The sequence below is a fragment of the Falco punctatus genome (assembly GCF_963210335.1).
Source record: "Falco punctatus genome assembly, chromosome: 5".
NCBI classification, from domain to species: Eukaryota; Metazoa; Chordata; class Aves; order Falconiformes; family Falconidae; genus Falco; species Falco punctatus.
This window is the reverse complement of record NC_137584.1, coordinates 39,433,578-39,454,540: the sequence shown is the minus strand read 5'-3', so window position 1 is coordinate 39,454,540 and position 20,963 is coordinate 39,433,578. Positions and strand designations below refer to the sequence as shown.

At 39.8% G+C, this 20,963-nt stretch overlaps 1 protein-coding gene across 3 annotated transcripts in view; it reads right to left on the bottom strand.

The window, feature by feature from the left end:
* Positions 1 to 20,963, bottom strand: part of RPS6KA2 (ribosomal protein S6 kinase A2) — a 315,925-nt gene that overhangs the window by 47,709 nt on the left and 247,253 nt on the right. For all 3 annotated transcript variants that reach the window (XM_080388976.1, XM_080388978.1, XM_080388977.1), the window contains 4 exons: positions 16,517 to 16,554; positions 15,617 to 15,759; positions 7,642 to 7,712; positions 6,749 to 6,837 (listed from right to left, as the gene is read on the bottom strand). In XM_080388976.1, the coding sequence (XP_080245102.1) occupies positions 6,749 to 6,837; positions 7,642 to 7,712; positions 15,617 to 15,759; positions 16,517 to 16,554 (341 nt within the window). The remainder of the gene's footprint in view (positions 1 to 6,748; positions 6,838 to 7,641; positions 7,713 to 15,616; positions 15,760 to 16,516; positions 16,555 to 20,963) is intronic.

Here is a 20,963-nt window from a genome sequence, read left to right as displayed (position 1 = left end):
AATTTTGGAATCAGTTCCTGAAAGGTACCCAGCACTTCTTTACAACGATGCTGAGCATACTTGATTCCCAAAAGGACTTGGGATTCATAAGCACCTTGCAAAAGGCACTCAGCACCTCACAGTACTCAGCTTTTTACATGTAGTATTTGTACTTTCTGAGGATCAACATTACAAGCAGCTTTAGAAGGGTCTTATCAAGTTTTTGTAAAATGTGACATCCATTCTCCTTGTTAACAAGACATTACTGGTGTTTGCCAAAATGCACTGATCAGGAATGGCTTCCTACAGTCTGCTTTACATTCACTGATGAATGGATATGAAAACCAAACACTTTTGAACATAACGTGCAGGATTGTCTGTCAGGCCTGCTGCATAATAATGCAAGAGGAATGTTCTGATTACTTCTCCATCCTGGTAATCTTACAGTAGAGACAAATGTAAGTGATGTGCATAAGGATAAGCAATCCCAGCCTACCATGAAAAATGATGTGCTCAGAGATGATGGGCCCCACTGAGGAGTGAGGTCTTTGGGCTATGATGGACAGACAGTTATAGGCAATCACAACATGAAATCAAATCTTAGAAAGAGAAAAGAGGAAAAAAGGGAAAACATCATTACATTGTCACTGTACAAGTCTTGTACACCTACAACTTGAGTACAGAATGTTTGACACCCTCACCTATAAAAGGGTATACTTACTAAAGTAGTAAAAAACAAAGAAGGCAACAAGGAATAGTATGGAATGACTGAGCAGGCCAGGACTTTTCAACCTGGAAACAGATGACTGAGGAGGTTTATGATAGATCATTAAATGATGCTAGCAGGTATCAGGTTCAGAAAACCCAGGAGATGTTTCCTCAGGCAACAGATAGTTGTGTGACATAAATTCCTTGGAAAATGTGATATGGATGCAAAATGTTTATATGGGTTCAGGGGGAGGTCAGAAGAGTATGTTGAAAAGAAATCTGTTGAAGATTACTTTAACAAACCACAAAGAGGTTCAGGAAACCCCTTGCTTGACCTTAAAGCAGGTGTAGATTGGGAGAGAATTTGGGTGAAATATCACATACGCTTACCCTATTCTTACTTTTCCCTAGAATGCTGTTTATGGCCCATGGGTACTGAACAAACAAATGCTAAAGCTTGGATAGTAATAAGACTTGTTCTATATCTTCCCTAGTATGTTTTCTCAATGCACCGTCTAACGTGGGCACTAGATTCCCTTGGAAGATTCATTCTGATTTTAGCAATGCCAACAGAAATACGAAACCAACACAGTTACTCTGAAGAGAATCGCATTAAGCAACTCTTCAGAGAAGAAATAGTTATGAAAAATGTTTTGTGTTCAGCGGCTCTGACTGGAAACTTTGTAATGTGCAGTAGATGTTCTTTGCTACATAAGGATGAAACCCAAGTGCCAAACTGATTTTGAAGGACTGGGATAAATGCTACAGACACTGTAAGCTGCTGGTAATATTCCCTAGACTGAGGATAACTGCTAATGCATTCACTCTGCTCTGCTCTGTCCCTTCCCCTCTGTTTCCCTTTCCCCTCTCTTGTAGGCTTATGGACACATCATTGTGCGATGGGAATGACCCGCCTTTTTCAGAGGATCTATTTTGAAAGCTACAGTTTTGCTACTGTTGTTCTTTTTTTCAACAAAACCATAGAAATCAGGAGCAAGGAAGAAGCCCACCCATAGCTACTTCTCTTAGTGTGAGACTGCAGTGTGCAGCAAGGAATGCAGCATGCAGTTTGACATAGGAATTTGTTTGAAAAATCAGTATTTCCACTTGGGGCCACCTCAGAGCTCTGGCACAGAAGGAATACGTTGTTAGGAGTGCCGAGGCTTGACTCCATCTCTGGTTAGCTCAATGTATCAGAGAGATTTAGAATGGTAATAGCCTAATTTTGCAAAGAGTGAAGGACTTCCAATTCCCAGAAACCAATTTTATACCAAGGAGAAAGTCCAGTGTTTCCTGCAGTTTTTATTTCCTGATCTTCCCTGCCACAAGATCTGCTGGTGTAGCCCATGGCTCCCTCTTGGGCTGTGCGCTGTGGCCACAGGCAGCAGCGTGTGGCCTGGTCTTCTCCTCAACTGGAGGAGGGAGGTGGCCCAAGGGTGCGTTCAGGGACAGCTCTGGGAGCATGGAGGGGCAACCCTGACCTTGCTGCAGAAGTCCATGGGAGAGGTTAGGCACCGGTGCTTATGGTTGTGTTTCTGAATTTGCTCAGCATGTTTCAGCCATTCATCTACCATCTGCAAATCTAAAGTGGTACTGGAAAGAGATGTGCTTTCATGGAGAAAAAATAAGCACTGGAGAGGCTGTCACTGCAAAGTCCCGTTTCATGAGGATGGATGCTACTTGGCATAGAGATGGCTATTTAGCAAACTGCTGAAGTGCAGTACACAATGGCACACTGCGTGACCAAACCCAGTTCACCTTCTTCTAGATTTCTAGTTGTGTTTTTAACTTCAATTTAACTTCAATTTTGTCATCAAGCCTATCTGTTATTATATTATTATTCTTTAATAATCAGCACAATCAAACCTGCTGCCTGCAAATATTCCTTTGTGCCATCCACTCCCACGAGGATCCAAAAAGATAAATAATGCTTTCAGATCAAATTGCCAGTTTAAACGCATTAGAAAGTGCAAGGATTTATATAAAAGCAGCCTCATGTTAATAAATGAGAACTCTATTATCTAAGATTGTTTTATGCCTGCAATAAAAGTGTCTGTGGGCAGTAACAGTAGAATGTTTCATTTGTAATTGGTTTTGATTGTTGAATCGTTATGGATAATGTAAGTCTTGAAATATATTAAGGGGAAAAAAAGGAGACCTATGAAATTTGAAAGTTGATTATTTGTATATTCAAAATGAGCAGAAAGAGTTTCTACATTTTTAGTTTCAGGTAATAAAATTTTAGTGTCTCCACACAGCTTCAGAATCTTTTTAGTGGGCTAGATTTTTTGAAATGCATTCCTAAAGTTTATAAGAAAGATGTACAGTCACTGATCATCTTGCAAAATCAAGAAACAAAGTTCTGTATGTGCTAAAGCAGAATGTGTCTTCTCTGAGAACATGAGATTAAGGAAATAATAACTACTTTTTTGGCTTTTACTCTGAATCTACTGGTACATGCTCTTACTCTATACTTTCTTGGCCAAGCTTCTCAGTTATAAGGACTCTGGAACCTTTGTACTTCTCAGCAGTGTAGGGAGCTCCTGAAATGTGCTTTACATTCATTTACCTGCCTGAGCAGATCCAAGATTTAGGGCAAGTAAGAATGACTCCCTTGCCTAAATTTCTGGAAATGTAATGAACTAACACCTTCATCATACAATTTCCTTTCCAAGATGGTTACTCCTTGTTTGCCTGGATATTCCAGTTAGTTTCTTTTAAGAATTTTAAATTATGCTTGTCCATAGTCTGAAATTTGTTGTACTTAATCAGAGCAGTACTACCAAAGCAGTGCAGTACTACCAAAGCAGTGCTGTGCAGACTATTTGTACAGGAGAGCATATAGGCTCAGAAAAGAACCAGACAGTGCCCATAACAAGGGATGTCAAAGGAAGAAAGATTTTCCATTCCTTAAAACTTTTTTCTAAAGCGTTAATCAAGGCACCAGACTTAAAAATAGAATCAGGTAAACTGGATTACTCTGCCTTGTCTGAGTATCTCTCCTCAAGTCTATTTTTTTTCCATTGATAATCCAAAGCTTCAAAACAAAGTTTCAAAGCGAACTTTTAGAATACATCATCAATCTTTCTATTTGTGAAGATATCAAAATCAAATGGCAAAACGCAAGTTGGTAGTCAGAATAAAATGGTTTTCGAAGCTCATCATCTTTCATCTTGCCAACATTAAAAACATGTTTGAACTAAGTACTGTTTCCAGATTTTCAAACTTCTGAAACAATGGCTGAAAACAAATGTTTGATCCATAATATCATTCATTTATTTTAGTGTGCTTCATTAAATTTCCAAAGATTTTTCAAAACAGGATATCTAAGTCTACTTTTCTTTAAATTCAGACTATTATTCCTTCCCCAGAAAAAGCTAAAATCCACAAAGTTGAAGCAGTCCTTTTATCTACAGACTTATGTTCAGTTTTTAGGTCAACCATTCAAGTATTCCTTCTTCCATTACCAAGAAGTCTGTTTTCATCGTCCTTGTGCTGATTCTCAAATCAGTTAAAACAGAGAGAAAGCCTTCAGAAGCTTTCCATCGCCACCCCTGAAATGTTAAGATCTATTTTTCTGTGACTCTTTTACATTTTATTTCCCTGGATGTTTGTGTGATAAATAATCTTTTCCTTTCTGCCAGCCTTCCCAGTATTTCAATAAACCTCAGGTTTAAAACCTTGATCCTTAGCAATTCCCCATTATTAAAAGGGAGACAATATGGGGGCTAGAATTGTCATGACTAAGACTAAACAACTTCGCTTATTTTAGTGCATAGCTTTTTATTTAAGGACCGGTATCCAGAAACTCCCACTGAGTTCACTGGAGCCCCATTTTGGATGGATAGCAGCTTGTGGGAAGCCACAAAATGAGCAGAGCAGAATAAAACCAAGAGACGGAGACAGGGAGGAAAACAGCAGAAAGGAGCAGAGGGAGGGAGAGGGAAAAAGTTTATATCTGCTGCAGCAGTTTATTTTTCTGAACATAGATTAAACCTTGAAATCCCAAGACTCTAATTTTCTCTAATGTCAAGCAAACTGCTTGAGAGCAATTGAAACTTGCTGAGAAAATGTGTTCTTCCACTGTCTTCTCTACAGTGTATCAGAGTACAAGAGCTAACACTTAGGTAAAGAGGTATAACTTATGGGAGGGCATTCCCTCTGCGGGCCATGTGGGTGTCCCCCTGGGGAGGAGGGGGGCCACAGCAGCAGGCTGAGGGACTGGCTCCCCATTCCTGTACAGTCCCGCAGGAGGTCAGGTTGTCCCCTGGTCCCTGTGTGGAACAAGGGCTCTCGGCTCCTGGCTCTCTCCAGCAGTCACAGCGAGAGGCAGCCTGCTCCACACTGTCCTTGTCCACAGGAGCCAGGCTCTCTCAGAAAACAGCTGAGCTACTGTGTCTGACCTCTGCGTGAGGCAGGGGCTCTGGCTGAGCTGCTGCACCCAGTAGAAAACATCCATTCAGCTCAAATCTGGCAGTCTGATGGTGCCCAGTTTAAAGCAGAGGGCTGGAGTAGCACACGCATTGCCTCACCTGAAGTGAAGGACAGAGCTACCAGCACATGAAAAGGTCAAGCAGAAGCTCAAAGGCACAGAGCAGAGTGTCCATCTTCCACACATGGGCATGCACACCCATGTGTGCCTATTAGAAACGGCAGGCCCCACTGCTCAGGCAGATGGTGATGGAAGTGGGCTGTCCAGTGTTTCGCGCTCTGCTGCCTGTCTGGCTACTGATGCTGACTGCTATGCAGAGGACCAAAAGTGCTACTCAGCAGACCTTCAGCAGCACCACCGCCAGCACTTGAGAAGTAGGTGTGGGTACTGCAAGAAGGAAAGGAAGAAACCTCTCTTGCACCTCTTGTTCCTTCCACATCTCAGAACAAGCTATTTCCTAATTAAGCTTTTTGCCTCTAATTTTATGTGTCCAATCTGAAATAACTTTACAAGTGTAAACACTTGCAAGAGAGAAAGCAAATTGCTCTTCACGAGTCTCAATATTTAACCAGTCTATGCCATTCTCTAAAAGACAAGTCATTTATTAGCTGCCAGAACTCCTATGGATGGCAATGACAGTCAACCACATACTTAAATACATCAGCTTTCTTCTTGCGATACAGTTTACAGAATTGAAGGAATAAACTCCTGCTCTTAAGGTCAATTCCTGCTCCTAAGGTCACAAAAAACCCAACAGAGGTATGAAGGAAAAGTTTGTCTCTTTCCTTCAGAAGCAAATTCTTCCCTCGTTCAACCCAAAATGCAGGATATGAGACCTGTGAGGAAAAAAAGAAACCTCCAAAATTCTTCAGAGAAGTAGATACGGTTTTCAAATGAAAATCAATACAGTGCTGTTATCTTCATATCATTCACTTGATATGACTGTTCTTATTTTTCCACGTAAAAACCAAAGAATGAAAATTATGCACCAGGCATTGTTCATGACCTTGCCAAGTGCAATTAATTTCTTAATAAAATTCCCAAACAAAGGTTCAGATGACATTAGATACATGATCCAATACACACTTCTAGTTTAGCACAATTGAAATAGGATTATTAACAAAGATTGAATACACTTTAGTAAGAAAGGAGAGAATATATTTAGGGTAAGAAGAAAGACTACTGTGAAATTTTTCCTAGCAAACAGAGTGATACAGCATGAAAATGTATTTGAGAACAGGAGAGAGAAATTCTACTCCCTTTTGCTCCACACCTCAGATTTGCAGCTAAATTATACCGATTTTAAAAGATACCTGTTTCTCAGTTCTCTATGTTATCTTAGGCAGAAGTTAACTTAACCTCATTTTAAATAAATGCTGGTGTTTTACTCTCCTGGTTCACTGAAAAAATAAAGTACAAGTTAATGTCATGCTTTAGATTCCAACAGTTTGCCTGTGCTCTTTGCAGGTTTCTCTAGTAATGCTCAAGGGTCACTGTGCTCTGGAAAGGAATGCAAAATGCTGCATAATGAAGAGGATAACTATCAGAGAAGATGCACCAAGAGAAATTACCAGCCCCTGACAAGTCAGAGCGCCACAACAAATGCCCCAGTCAAAGGCACACACATACCTAATCTGTTGGAGGGGTTTCTTTTGAACAGGGCTCGCAGCAGGCTCTGGGCTTCTATGCTCAAGAACTGTGGCATTCCCAGCTTGGCTCTGAAAGAACACAACACTTGAAAAGAAAATAGATTTTTCAAAAATTTTCTCCATCCCACTGTGGTTTAAAAAATGGAATTGTAGTAGTCAGGATGGGCAGATGCAAAGGCTGCTTCAGCATAAGTGCAATGCAGAGTGAGGACCTGATACAGAAGGCTTTACTACTGGCTTCACTAGTGGTAGAGTACATCTAATGAATTTCCTAACACCTTTTGCAACCTAAATAGGTCATTCACTACAGATTTTTTTCCACATTTTTAGCTTGCTGGAATAAATTCGGAAATCCCGAGGAATTTAAACAAACAAACAAAAAATCATGAAAATAATTATACTAAATCACATATTGATCAAAGACAATAAAGCTTTTCCCTTGGTGATTCACTGCTACAGAGCAAAAATGTAATACTGAGCAAAGATAAGCTTCAAGTATTTATGTCTGCAGTTAACATTAAATGAATGGGAAATTTGTAAAGGAAAAGATTTCTAACTTGGCAACAACAAGACATATACTGTCCTGCAGAAATTTGACTGTTCCTACTTGTCTGTGGATAATGACATTATTATTACAGAAAGTATGATACATCTCTTTTGCAAGGCTCTCTGAGCAATTCACTTCCTACTATTTATTCTGAAGGCAATTTTAGAGTCACATGCAGGCATCAGCTGTGTGTGTCTTACCAAATTCATGCCTCACATAGCTTTGAAAAGCACATTATGCACATTATTATTCTCTAGCTTTCATATACTTAGGACCCATAGGCTGCCCATCGTAGTTAGAGGAATGAAAGTGGTTTCGGTACTCACTTGAGAATGAGTGCCATTGTCTCCTTTCTGTCTTTTCCCTGGAAGGGTAATGATCCTGTCAGCATCTCAAACTGTGGAGTAACAACAAAATGGTAAATCAAATGAGCACTGAGATGTTCTGCATAGCTGACAGATACTACATCCACCTTACACAACTGAAAACTTGAGGAAAAGAAATGGTCCAACAAGCTGTACTTCAGAAGAAAATGACACAGAAAGTCTGGATTACGCAGAACATGGAGGACCAACATGACTGTTTTGTTCAAGAGTCTTGTTACAAGCTGTTCACACTGATACTTGGGGCCAAGTTTTGGTATGTTTGGGAAGAAGTGTCATCATATATGCTGTTTCCTCCAGCACCTATTTTATGGCCAATGCTGGAGACGAGATATTGGTCTGGAGGGACCCTTAGTCTAAATGGGTATGGCTGTTCTTAGGTATTTGGCATGGACTGTCATGCAAGGAAAATGGGTTCAACATGTCACTCCCCATTTTTTTAGCTTGAGTTGAACCACCTTTTTGATTGTATATTTGCACCACTTAGAGATGCCACTGCTATACTTTGTAGGAGAAACATGCAGAACCCCCACATTCTCAAGGCATTTGAGTGTGCTTTTTTCTCTCCCACTTTGGTTTCCCTGGCTGTATTTAGTGATGAATTTTGCAAGTGTCACATTTAACTGAACCCAAATTTCAAAGCAAAACTTAGCAATCATCATCAAAGATTTGCTTAATGTACACGTGAAAACATCAGTCAGTTATGGTTCCTTTGAAACAGATCAGTGCTTTCAGTAAATTTGACAGGAATTTCACATTTGTAATAAAAACTACAAAAACCCCAGCTAAAGAAGCTTGTCTGTTATATCAGATCTTTCACGCAGCTCTTGCCACCGTGTTTTGTGAGGGTATGAGCGGCAGCTGGTTCCTCTGACTGAGGGATGATGAAGGTTATGACAAACACCAAGACATCAAGAACATAATGCAGCTCAGGCACAAAGGAGGACAATGTCCATTGAGGGTAAGGAGAACTGTTACTTATGTCTGTGACTCAGACTTTGGATCCCTTCTAATATATTAAGTACCTACTAATTAATATTCATTGCTATAATTAAAAACCTGTTAAGGTAGGACAGACTCTGCAACCTTTATGTAGTTCTTGTACCTTATTACACAAGTAGCTTCACTGCTCTCAGGAAGCACATTTGTGCAAAAAAAGGATGCTTTCATTGCCAAAACCTGTGTCAGACTGCCCCACAGCCTGACTCTGCTTTTTCCCCAGATTAAATATGGCCATACCATAAAAAAACGTAAGAAAACTGTAACCGTGAAATTGTTACTGTATTTTTGGGAGGAGGGCAGAGGCAAGGTTTAGAAGCCAGATTACTAATTGACTATAATTAATTGAAGGATTAATCTGCATTAGTAACAAAGTACCTCAAGGCGATAAAAGACATAGTAGAAATAAGGAGAAAATGCTTTTTAAAAGTGTGTACGGCTGACAAACATAAGCAAGATCTGGAAAACACAAATGTGTTAACTCCTGCTTGGCCTACCAGAGTCAAGAGAAGAGCTGCCTGGGGGAAAGCAGCTCGTATTCTAGAGAGAAATACAATGGAGAAGAATTTTTAAAACTGCCTAAATGACACTGGAGCTCAAACGCCATCTTCAAGGTAATTCTGACCTATTACTGCCTTAGCCCTGGTAAAAGTGTTCAGATATGCTGAGGATGAGGAGCAGAGACATTGCTTCCCAGGGCAGCAGCAGAGGTGGTATGTATTGTACCAAACCCTCCTCAGGATTTCTAAAGAGTTTATGTTCAGGTAAGTACCTAATGTTCACTTACACTTGCTCAGATTATTTTATAATAAATCTAATGTAACAGTACTGAATGACTGCTACAGCTCATTTCTTCTGGCAGAAATGGGCTTGACAGTGCTGATGCAGATGATACAGATATAAGCAACTGCCTGGTCAGTGACTATGTGAGAAGAAGATGACTAGTTCCTACCCACCACGGTATCACAGAAAGAGCTGCAAATGCACCGTGGCTGCAAGGGGCCAAGAAACCTAAAGGCGAGAAATTCAGATGCAGTGTCCAAGAGAGTGGGAGGGAGAGAGAGAGGGAGGGAGGGAGCAAGGAAGGAAGGAAGGAAGGAAAAAAGAAATTTGAAGTTGCAGGAGGGAGCAGGGGAAATGACCATCCTGGAGGCTGCAGGGAATATTTACGGCTCTGCTCTAATGGCTAGCACTTTGTTACCACATGTCTCCAATTACGCAGCTCTAATGTTAAGATTAATTCAGGTTCAGAAAAAATGCACTTAACATCAATATTTAAAGACAGCTACATGAGTTAAATGTACCAGAGCTTCTTACTTCAATGAACTCAACTAAGCAGCAGCTGGAAGAAAGCATCAGTTTCTCAATTGCAGTGCTGGTTAAATTTAATGAAGGTTAACAATGAAATAACAAGACTGAAAAAAATAATTGAAATAGTTAATGTCATCAGTTAAAGCTACCACTTTACTGCATAACAACCTGTTTTTCTGCTTATTTTTTCAAAAAATCAAAAATCTGGCTAAACGCAAACATGCAAACAGAAGTGAGCACTGGCTGCTAACACCCTGGCACATGAATACAGAGTTGTATGGGTCACAGCAGGTTGACAAGGAGCTGAGCCTAGGTGTGAAGAAACTCTGTAGTGTTTTTGGCTCCTAAAGCAGACCCTATAGTTTTGCCAAGAGACTCAGTTTTCACTCTCCCCACTTCCCCATCTGTATAAACCATCTGTTTACTCCTTGACTCCCAGTGATTTGCTTCCTGGGTATTGTGGAAGGCCACCTTCTGTTAGCCAGTACTTCAGAAGGCTGTGCCTCCCTCCAACTTTGACTTCCTTTCTGTACCAATATTCAGCAAGAAAGGCAAATATTCCCTGTTCAGGTTCAGCTGCCTATTAAGGGAACCACAAAATTAAAGCTTGATGGGAAGGGGCCTCAGGAGTCATCTAATCCAGCCCCTGCTTTAGGTCTTGGCATACTGTGCAGTGCTTCCTTCTCTAGTTTTCAGGGCAATCTCCAACTTCAGTAGGTGAAACACCAGCACTGGAGACCCCAGAAGCAATACATGTGAGAAGACCTTGGCAAAGAGGGCCACCTTTCCTGAGGGAATACATTCCAGAAGTGACCCTAGTAGGTCATTGAGAAAGATAATGAATGAGAAAAAATCCACAGCCTGGGGTGATTGCCAGATGAATCTTCCCAGCAGATGGAAGGAGAGAAGACCGTGAAAATTACTTCAGCCCAAGTCTGCTAAAAGAGCCTAAGATAAAATTCAGTGTTACAGAGAAACTTGGTACCACTCAGTTTTGGAGAGCAGAGAGAGATGCTTTTGTCAGAATGGCTGGGTTCCCCTCACAGCACTTCCAGTCATTTTCCAAGTAGCTTGGACCTGGTCAGCCACCCACTTTTATAATTTGTAAAATGCTTTAAGTATTTTTCATTATTTGCTAGGTGTGAAGCATAAAGAATTAGTGTTTGCAAAGGGTTTGAATACCTTCATGTAGCGGCTAGCATAAACATTCAAAATACTGTTCATGAAGCCCATCTCTTGCACTGGGAATAAAACAAGTGTTATGATGGGATTTTGCAAAAGAAGATTGTATTGCTTAGATGTCTCACATTGATTTTTTCAATGCAAAATTTTTACTACTACAAAATTACTACAGAGCTGACTACTTTGAATACGAAAAGGATATTTTCTTTCATTGTGAAGACTTCACTACTTACACATTCATACATTGCTGAGAATATAAACACATTTCTTTTTATTTGGGACTGCCTAATGAGTCATCAAACCTCTTCTTTCTCTAGTTATATTCCCCTCTCTGCTCACATGAATCTCAAAGGTGTACAGCATTTTTTTCTTGAACTAAACCAGATACAAACTCCATGAGGTCTGTGGCCTTGTAAATCAGCTGGTATGATGAACTACAAAACCACTGCTTTGAGAGGCCTTCCAAGAGACTTGTGCTTGCTATATCATGCAGACCAGTTTATCTGGGATTCAGAGATGGCAGTGTGGGCATCCAGGCTCCTGCAGCACAGCTGAAAAAGTATTAGTCATACACAAAACTTTCTAATAGTTTAAGCCAATTGCTTGTTCATTCAGATCTCTTGATACAAAGGTTTTGTAGAATATGGCCTATCCAGAATCTCCAATGCAATGAGTAAGACGCAGGAAGGCAGAAAACAGAATCCGTCTGGTCATGATAAAGCACATAAACTCACCACTACAAAATTTTAACTGGGTCCCAGCAGTTGTCATCACACACTACATGAGAAGCAGGTACTGTCCTCTAGAATGCTTGGAAAGGGTGAATTTCAAGATTTGTATAACTATACCCATTGACACATACTAAGCTACCATGAAACAATTCAAACCAACTGAGCAGCAAATGAACAGAGCAGGTAACGGTTTTAGTTCTGTGGCCTGTGTCAAAGACTTAGCTGGTAGTAAATGAAGTTTTACTGTTGTTGATAGTAAAACTCCCACTGAATAATAATAAAATAATTAATAACATAATGAATAAGTCAAGACCAGAATTTAGACTTTTTCAGACAAGTTTGTTTTGATATTAATAATTACAACACACCTCATTTAAGGTTGCCTTCAAGGATCACTCAGCTTGATTCTAGCCTGTGCCCTGGTCAATGCAGGTTGGCAAGTAGCTGCCAGCAACCTGCCTCTTCTTACTGTAGCATTAATCCCTTATTCACAGAACAGACCAGACAAGAGAGTGGTTGGTTGCTCTTTTGATGGCTAGGTTACAGGCCATTTTATCACTATCTACCTAATATGTTCCCCTTTTGATCGAAATTTTAGGTGTGAGAGTTACACTATTGCATTCAATTCCTTTCAATCTATGCATATTCCGCCAACTGGTGTATTTTCTTTGTACATTTCACATTATACTGCAAATTACTTAGAGAGGAAATGCTAATAAATCATTTGGATGCCATTTAATTTTCTTCAGTTTTTCTGACTGGCAGAAAATCAGCTTCCCTAATAGACCATACAAGTGACAGACCAAGGAAAACAAGGAGAAATGAGCAGAGGGAAAGACAGCACACCTTTAGTGTATGGAAATACCCTTTTTCTGCCCCAGCCAGTTAATTTTCAAAAAGGAATAAAAGATTGAAATGATTACAGCTGCTTTTGTCTATGATGTGTGGTAGCACTCAAAAGCCTAAAGCATTAGCTTACAGATAAAAGAATTTACTCTAACTAATCTTCTTTTATACGGATTGTTATCTTTTCTAATTCTAACACATTGAGTCCCTGGGGGAGGGGATGGAAAAAGAGATGGAGGAAAAAAAAAAGCCTCGCAAAAAGCAGGGAGGAAGGAGCCGAGTTCATTAGCAGGTGAAAGAAAAACAATCTATACACCAAATATATCATCATTTAACTGGAGACAGATAGTGAGAAGGCACAGCTATCCTCCAAAACTAAATACATAATAAAAAATCTAAAGCGTTGGGATATATCTATTATATGGGACATAACCTATTGATTTTCCTGAATAAACTTATATGGTTCAGAAGTGCTGAGCATCCACAAATGGATCTGTGGCCATAGGAGATAAGGCTGTCCCACTCCTTTTAAAGTCATATAATAAATTACAATACTTACTTAGACTAACTACTGTCAACAAGCTAGATCAGTGATATAGGCCCTCTCCACCCCAAATTCTCACTAGTTTTCATGTTGGCTTCCTATCCTTCCTTCCTTTGATGGCACCAGTTGTCTACTTAAGGGTAAACAGAATTTAAACATCCTCTACAGATTGTGGTATGTAGTGTAATAAATAGCTACCTAAAATAGCTTCTATGCCACAGGAAAGGGAGCTGTACTAGAAAAGCACATTGCCATGTTAATTTATGCTTCTGCCCTGGTTCTGCAAGGGAGCCATGATGACCATGGTGAGGTGCAGTATCAGCCACAGCTGCAGTGCTGCGCTGTATTGCATTGCCTATTGGTGGCCGTGCACTGAACACATGAGTAGACCTGCAGCCTGCACACTTCAGGAGAAAGCATCATCATCTACATTATCTGAATGTATCCCTATAAGAGTAATAAATGCATTTTTTGGGTTTGGGTTTGCGATCAAGGGACAGCACTATGCTTGATAAAATGATGCTGGGAATAACTGTTTCATAAAGCCTACAGCATTCATATAGCTTTAAAAAAACTAATGGTGTCACAAAACAACTTATTCTTGATCTTCTGTTCGTCCTCCTCAGCAACAATGGCATCACAGGCTGAAGAGGCTGGATGAGTGCTGGAGGAAGCAGGTCAGCACCTGAACACCTAATTTTAGATTGCTGGTTTGAGGGGGGTTCAATACCTCTCTGAAAAACTTTGCTGATGCTGCATCTCAGTGTCAAATACTGCAGCGCTCAGGAGGATGTTATTGGGTCCTTCTCATAAGCCAAGCAGCTCCACTGTAGTCAGATACCTCTCGCAGAACTCTTCTTGGCAAGTGTTTTCCAGGGCCTCACTTCTCAAGCTTTCTTCTGCTTTCCAGACTAACGACATTTAACGAAGAGTTTACTCCTACCTGCTCTTGGGGCAACATTAGTCTTTAGCTGAAATAGCCCTTTTCTCTCTGTGGTGTTTTCCCCTGTGATGCATTCACAGATGGTATAGGTATGATACCACCTTTGGACAACTATTGGGCTAGAAAGTATCTTCAATTAATGAATTTCCCTTGCACACCGTATCAAATACTTTATTATAATGGAGGCTCATGCAATCCATTTAATTTACTTTGTTTAGAAAAAGACAGCTGTCTCATCAAGTAAAATATCAGATTAATCTAGCATGACTGATATTTGGTAAATTAATGTTGCATTTCAACTAACTTTTCATTGATTTTCATGTATAAAAATTAATTAGCACAGTTTCTCATATTGATTCCACTTGAACTACCTCCAGAATATCTTGCAGGATTCTTAAAGGTTAAGCAACAGTGGAGAAAAACTACAACTTTGGGATAGTTAATCTAATGCAAAGACATGTAAGTAAAAGACAAATTCTTAGCTATTCCTCTGTGTCAATTGATATTTATGTCCGTTTCTGATGATTTCCCCACTGTGATGAGCCGTCATTTTAAAACTGTTTCACTACATCATTTTAAAACCAACAGCAGCAGGCACTCAGGGCAACGCAAACATCCCAAACTAGTCATAATCAAGGCACAGCAAAATGGGGCAAACCAAGAAAGGAGGGATGGTACAGTGCCTGTATGTATTTGTTTTCTTTTCCCACCAGAAGAAAAGAGAGGTTTTTGAGGTTTTGAGTGACAGTCTCCCACCAGCTAATAAGACTACAGGAGATCCACCACCAGTCCAAAAACTACCTGAATCTCATTAGTGGAACCAGAGTCAGCAATGCTGATGTGAAGGAGACAGATGAATGACAAAAGAACCACTGAAGTCCTGTGAAACATTCAGGGTGCCCACTAATAAATGTCCTTTCTAATCTATATTTTGTAGAAAAAGAGAGTAAATTTCTGAGTTTGTCTAAGAGGATGTCCTGAACATCTGAAAATTGCTGCTTGAGGAACTGCTCCCTAATAGAAACCATGTCAGTGAAAAAGCAGATATTTCTTCTGAAATGATTGTGCTCTTCCAAGCTTGCCCTGGCCTGCTTCTGTGCAGCAGAAATACTCATGACTCATGTTAACCAACTGAGACAGCAAAGGACTGTAAGAAGGAAGAGAGAGAACCTAGCACCAAATGCTACCTCATATACTTCCAGGAGCAGCTGCTTCACTGTCGCTGATGCAATGAAAATGATCAAGCAATCACTACACATCTACTTTTCTATATACCCATAACTGCTGAAAGTGGCACTTTTTATCTGAGGGCTCTGATCACTCCTTCAGCCACCCCTCCAACAAAGACAACTTTTCCATTACCATGAGTACGCCAAAAGACCACCAGTCGGCACTCTGCGTGTGTCCTCGTCGGTTGACCACCTCTGGGGCCATATACTCTATTGTCCCACAAAATGAATATGCTCTCTTGTCATGGTCGATGGCTTCTTTACTCAGACCAAAATCTAAATAGATTGAAATGAAAAAGACTTGTCAGGCCTATAAAAATGATTATTTACACTTTTGCTCACTTAAACTATTCAAACAAAACACACCAACCAGCCAGTGAAACACCCTTCTGCCTGTGTGGAGAAAGGCCACAGGCACATGTGTGTTGAAGCCCTCCCTATGTCGAGTGCCTGGTTGGCATTTGTTAATACATTCTGAAAGTAGGTGTATCATTTCCTTTGTTCAGGATGAGGTTCTGGGTCAAAGCAGAAGAGGGAGTTTAAATAAGCAGAAAAAATCACAGTTTGGGTTTGAAGAAGACAATGCTGGCAAGGATTCTTCCTCAGATAACCAAAGCATTAGGAATAATAAACCCAAGTGGACACAGTGAAAAGAATGGCCAGACAGCATCGCCAGGGTGGGAAAGGGATGTCTTTCCAGGTGTCCTCTGCACAGTTATAGCTCAGAGAGTTTAATCTGGAGTGAGCAGTCATATTGGAAGCATCCTTCCATCCACGGTGGTAGGCAGCCAAGCCTGCATGCTTCGTATCAGTCGAGAGTATAATTTCACCAAGAAAATGCTACGTTCTCCATGTGCTGTGCAGCATGGATGCTTGATGAATTGCAGAGAAGAGAAGCCCAACACTCAAACTCTTCTGGATTGTGAGTTTTTGTAAACAAACTCTTTCCAAACAAAGACCAAGATGCATGTAACAAACTGCAGAAAAAAAATAAATGAGCTTGTAGACATTAAGTTTTCCGTTCCTCACTTACCTGTTACCTTAATGTGGCCCTCCTCATCAAGAAGAATGCTGTAAAGTAAAAAAGCAAACATTCATTCATTAGGCAGGCATAGAGTGCAGTTAACAAACATGAATAAAACATGTTTAAGACTGAAATGGAGATGTGCAAGACTCAAATACATATGTAAATAAACCATCAGTGCATTATAAGCCTCCAGAAAGAAGAAAGATCCTCAAAGCTCCATCTAATTTCATGTCTGAAGCATGCACGGCCTGTGGCAGTTGTATGGGGACCCTCTTCCTTACTCCATAGCATGCTCAGGGTGGGCATGCAAACTGAGCTCAGAAAGAACAGAGTGTTCAAAGCCAGCAACTGCAGAGTATCTGCTTCCAGCAGAAGAAGGAGCTACAGGTTTTCTGCTTTTCTCATATAATAAAGGCAAGCACACAAATAATCATGGCTTGGATTCATTGGACCTAAAATTAACTCCAAAGGTAGATACGATCATGCTGAAATAATAAAACAGAGCACAATGACTAGTCACTGCCTAACTGCATGGATCTCAGACCCTGCTGATTTATTCTGTCCAGAAACATAAATGAAAATTCAGCCTGGAAGCCAAGTTCAAGTGTTCTCACGTTTGCCACCTGCCAACATACTTTATTCTCACAAAGGCACTCCAACATTTCTGTAAGAAAAATGACTGTAGTTCCCAAAAAGCATTGCTAGTTTTTATGGAAACAAGAAGGAACACCACACTGAAAAATAATGAATTTTGGTAACTTTTCTGCCTATAAATACTGACACAGAAATGAGGGTAGTGTTTCTTCAGTTCTAAATAGATTTAGCATATTTCTCTTTTCAAAATGATCTAGCAAGGTGTCAGCTATCTGTGTATTTCCCTTCTCTTAGAGAGTCACTTTAATTCAATTATTCAGGAAGAAAATAAGACAGAAGTGAAACAAACACATTGGGCTGCGGTTTTGTGAAAGGTTGTCTCTGTGCTGAAATGTAATTGAAAAGATAAGATCTTCTGTCATTCATTTGTGTGTTTAGAACAGACTGTTATTGTGTAATTCATCAAAGAAAGGATCAAACAAAGGCCAGCAGCTGAGTCACTACTGTGTGTTCAATAATTAAAGAATTTTCTTCTCAATAAAAGCATCTTTACCTCTATTCTTTCTCCCCAGATTTCTTGACAAGGCATAATTTTTGAAGTATTAGCCTAAAACAGGCATGTTTAAATGTATTTTTGTAACTGCAATCCCTAAATGAGAGGCTTGTGTTTCAGAAGAGAACAGAATAAAGCACCTGCCAGTGTGGAAGTGAGCATGAACATATCAACTCCACAGACCTGGCTCTGGAAAAACAGCAAAGGGGAGTTAAGTTCACAGAAATCACCCAAAATTTTGCCCCACACCCAGGAAGCCCCTATAAATAACAATGCAGTTCAAAGGTTGTGGGGTTTTCCCCAGAAACATCGATTTTGTATTTTACAAATGTCCTACTGAAAATCCATGCTGCTTTTCTGTGTATACAATACATGTTTTTCATCCCTTCCCCTCATGAAAGGTATGGAGGCAATACCAGCGCAGCTATCGCGTTGATAATACTGCCTTAGGCTAAGCAAGCCAGAAGCATACAACAGGCTTTCTCACACTTAATGTTTGCACGAGCAGTAAAATGAACGGATCCTGGTTTCCTATGGATGTGTGTCCTATATCCCCTAAAACTTGATCTACAGTTCCCTCCTCCGTCTCACGTTCCCTAATCACCCTCATACAGTGCCCTCAGCTGCCTGCAGCTTCCCCTGTGGCCCCTGGCAGCACCCTTTGGACAGCTGGGTGTTTCCACAGTTGCCATCTGCCAACACATACAATGGTATGGTTTTGAACTGAAAATTACATTTGATGTAAATAAAAAAAAATATGCTAACAGTGAGAAAAAAAAACCCAAACCAAACCAAAACCCGTTGCACTGAGTTATCTTAGAGTGACATTAAGAAACAAAAACCGTACCTGCTTCTAAGCATCCAAATTACAAGAGACAAATGGTTTTCCTTTGACTGTAGAAGCAAACTTACTATCTGATCATACTTTCTGTCTTCTCTTTCTATCTCTATCACTTTGCAGTTCCTCTTTATCCTATGCTGTCTGTAGTAGAAATTCTATTGTGACAATCACAATTACTTTAGCTATGGTTTGCAGGATCAGCTAATCTGAAATAAGCTAGTATTATTTTGCAGGAGGGAAAAAAGAACCAGAAGTTGTGATTCAGGCTTGGGAAAAAACTTTTACCTAAATCATTGTTTTGAAATTATAAAAAACTATAAGAAGTAGACTACTTTTAAATGTTCAAAGAGGCTATAATCCCATTGAGTGATAACCTTTCACTATGACTTTTTTCCATTTTATTTGTTCAGTTTAAGGTTTGACTGTTTTTACAGGATGCTGTCATTGTCAACCTGTTATTTCAAAACAACAACATTTTAGCCTCAGACTCATCCCACAAACATTCAAACGCTTTCACCGACAATTTAAAAGTATGCCTTGAGAAAATCAAGGCTGAATATCTCCATGTTAGAGGCAGGACAGCTAAGGTAGTAGTGGGGGAATGACATACACCAAATTACAGAAGCAGCTCATAGTAGAACTTAGGACTGCAAACTCCATATTAATTTTTTGCTGTAACTTTAGCAAGGGATAAAAAGCCTTTGTTATTACTTGTTGACATTATTTTATAGCATGTCTTGAATCTAGGCCAAAGCAATTGTCTCCTGTTTCTCTCTCTCTCTCTTTTCTTAGTTTTGAGTCATGTCTTTTAGGCTTCACTTCGAACTCTGACATATCTAAATCAACGAGAAGATCTGCCAAATCTATTAAAGCTGGAATGCTGGGGTTTTTTTTATTTGATGATTTAAGTTTCTTTCCAAGTCAGCTCAGATTTGCAGAAAATTCAACCCACACTCCATGTTTTTCAGAAATGGTAGCCAAATTTTCAGGTTGGAAAGAAAACCTGAAACTTCATAAAGAGTGTTAAATTTGATCGCAGGTTTTGTTGTGAAAGTACCAGATAGAGTGGAGTGTCCAAATATCTCCCAAAGAGATGAAGGTTCTCAGAAACTCTCCATGTTTTCTGACATTTCAGTGGTTGCATGACCCCATACTATCTCACTGCGCTGAACACTCTTACACCAAACTCATCTCTGCTGTGGCTAAATTGACACCATGAAGTCCCAAAAAGGGACTGCTTACTTCAGTGGAAGATGATGGTTATTTTCCACCGTAAGTCTTTGTCCTTTGCTGATTCTCAGATCTTCCCTTTCTACACAGAGAAGCTACATTCATAAATTAATTAGTAAGGTTTGCAACATGCTGCATTAAACAGTGGCAGTTTGTTTGTTTGTTTTTTTTTAAATATAGTTCGACATTACTGGAGTTGTTATATGAGCAGTTATATGAGCTGTCCCTTGTACAGACAGCTAAGGGCATTACAGCGTAAACCACTCCTCATAAATAAGCCCCCATGACAGAACTGTATCAAGGTGCATCTGGGTACCTGGAGATAGAAAAGGCAAAGATAAATAAAAAAGTCTGTGCATTTGCAGAACGTAGGGTTACTTCTGAGTCACTCATACCCTTAAACCACAGCATAAGAAATAACATACGCATCATATACTACTTTATAATAAGTTCCCATTTTTCTGTTTCGGTATATTTACTGTACTTAATAGCTTGATCACGCAGTTCTTAAATGGAGACATGCCTCACCATGTAACTCACTCCATGGGTTTCAGTGTGACTGAACAGTATCTTGTTCCACAAGGGATGCCACTGAAACCACCAAGACAACCCAAGGAGAAGAATTGGGCTGCAACAATTTACAGGAAGCATCTGCTTGTTCTAAACAAGACTTTAACCAGAAAATTCAATTGCTTGCCTTTTTAAAGGAAGTACAGCTAACTTTAAAAACTCCCAGAGTATATATTCTGGTTGCACTTAAAATTAATTCATAGCTTTGAATTGTTAATATGGATTTTTGCTCAGGGAATCTTAAATGTCGAACCTTAAATTTTACTGTACTGAGGATTCTTTCAAGTGGTCTGAACGGTGCTATTTTCTAACTAGTCTTCTTTGACACAAACAATTCTGATGAACTTTGTTTCAGGATACTTACAAAGCTGACTGAAGCAATCTCTAACCTATTAACAGTTACATTTGGAGGCTTCTGGAGGACAGCAAAAGCACTGAACAATGAAAGAAGGTCAAATGCAGTGTCTATCTTTAACAAAGGGGGAAGAGAGAATCGGGAAATTAAAAACTAATTAATTTATCTCCAGTTCTGCAAATCTGGTAAGAGTAAACATTGTGCTCTAATCAGACTGGTAACAGTTCTCCTGAAGACGTGGGTGTAATTCTGTACATTGCACTTCAGAGGAGACACAGGTCAAGAAAAAACAAAGGGGAGGAATGAGAAT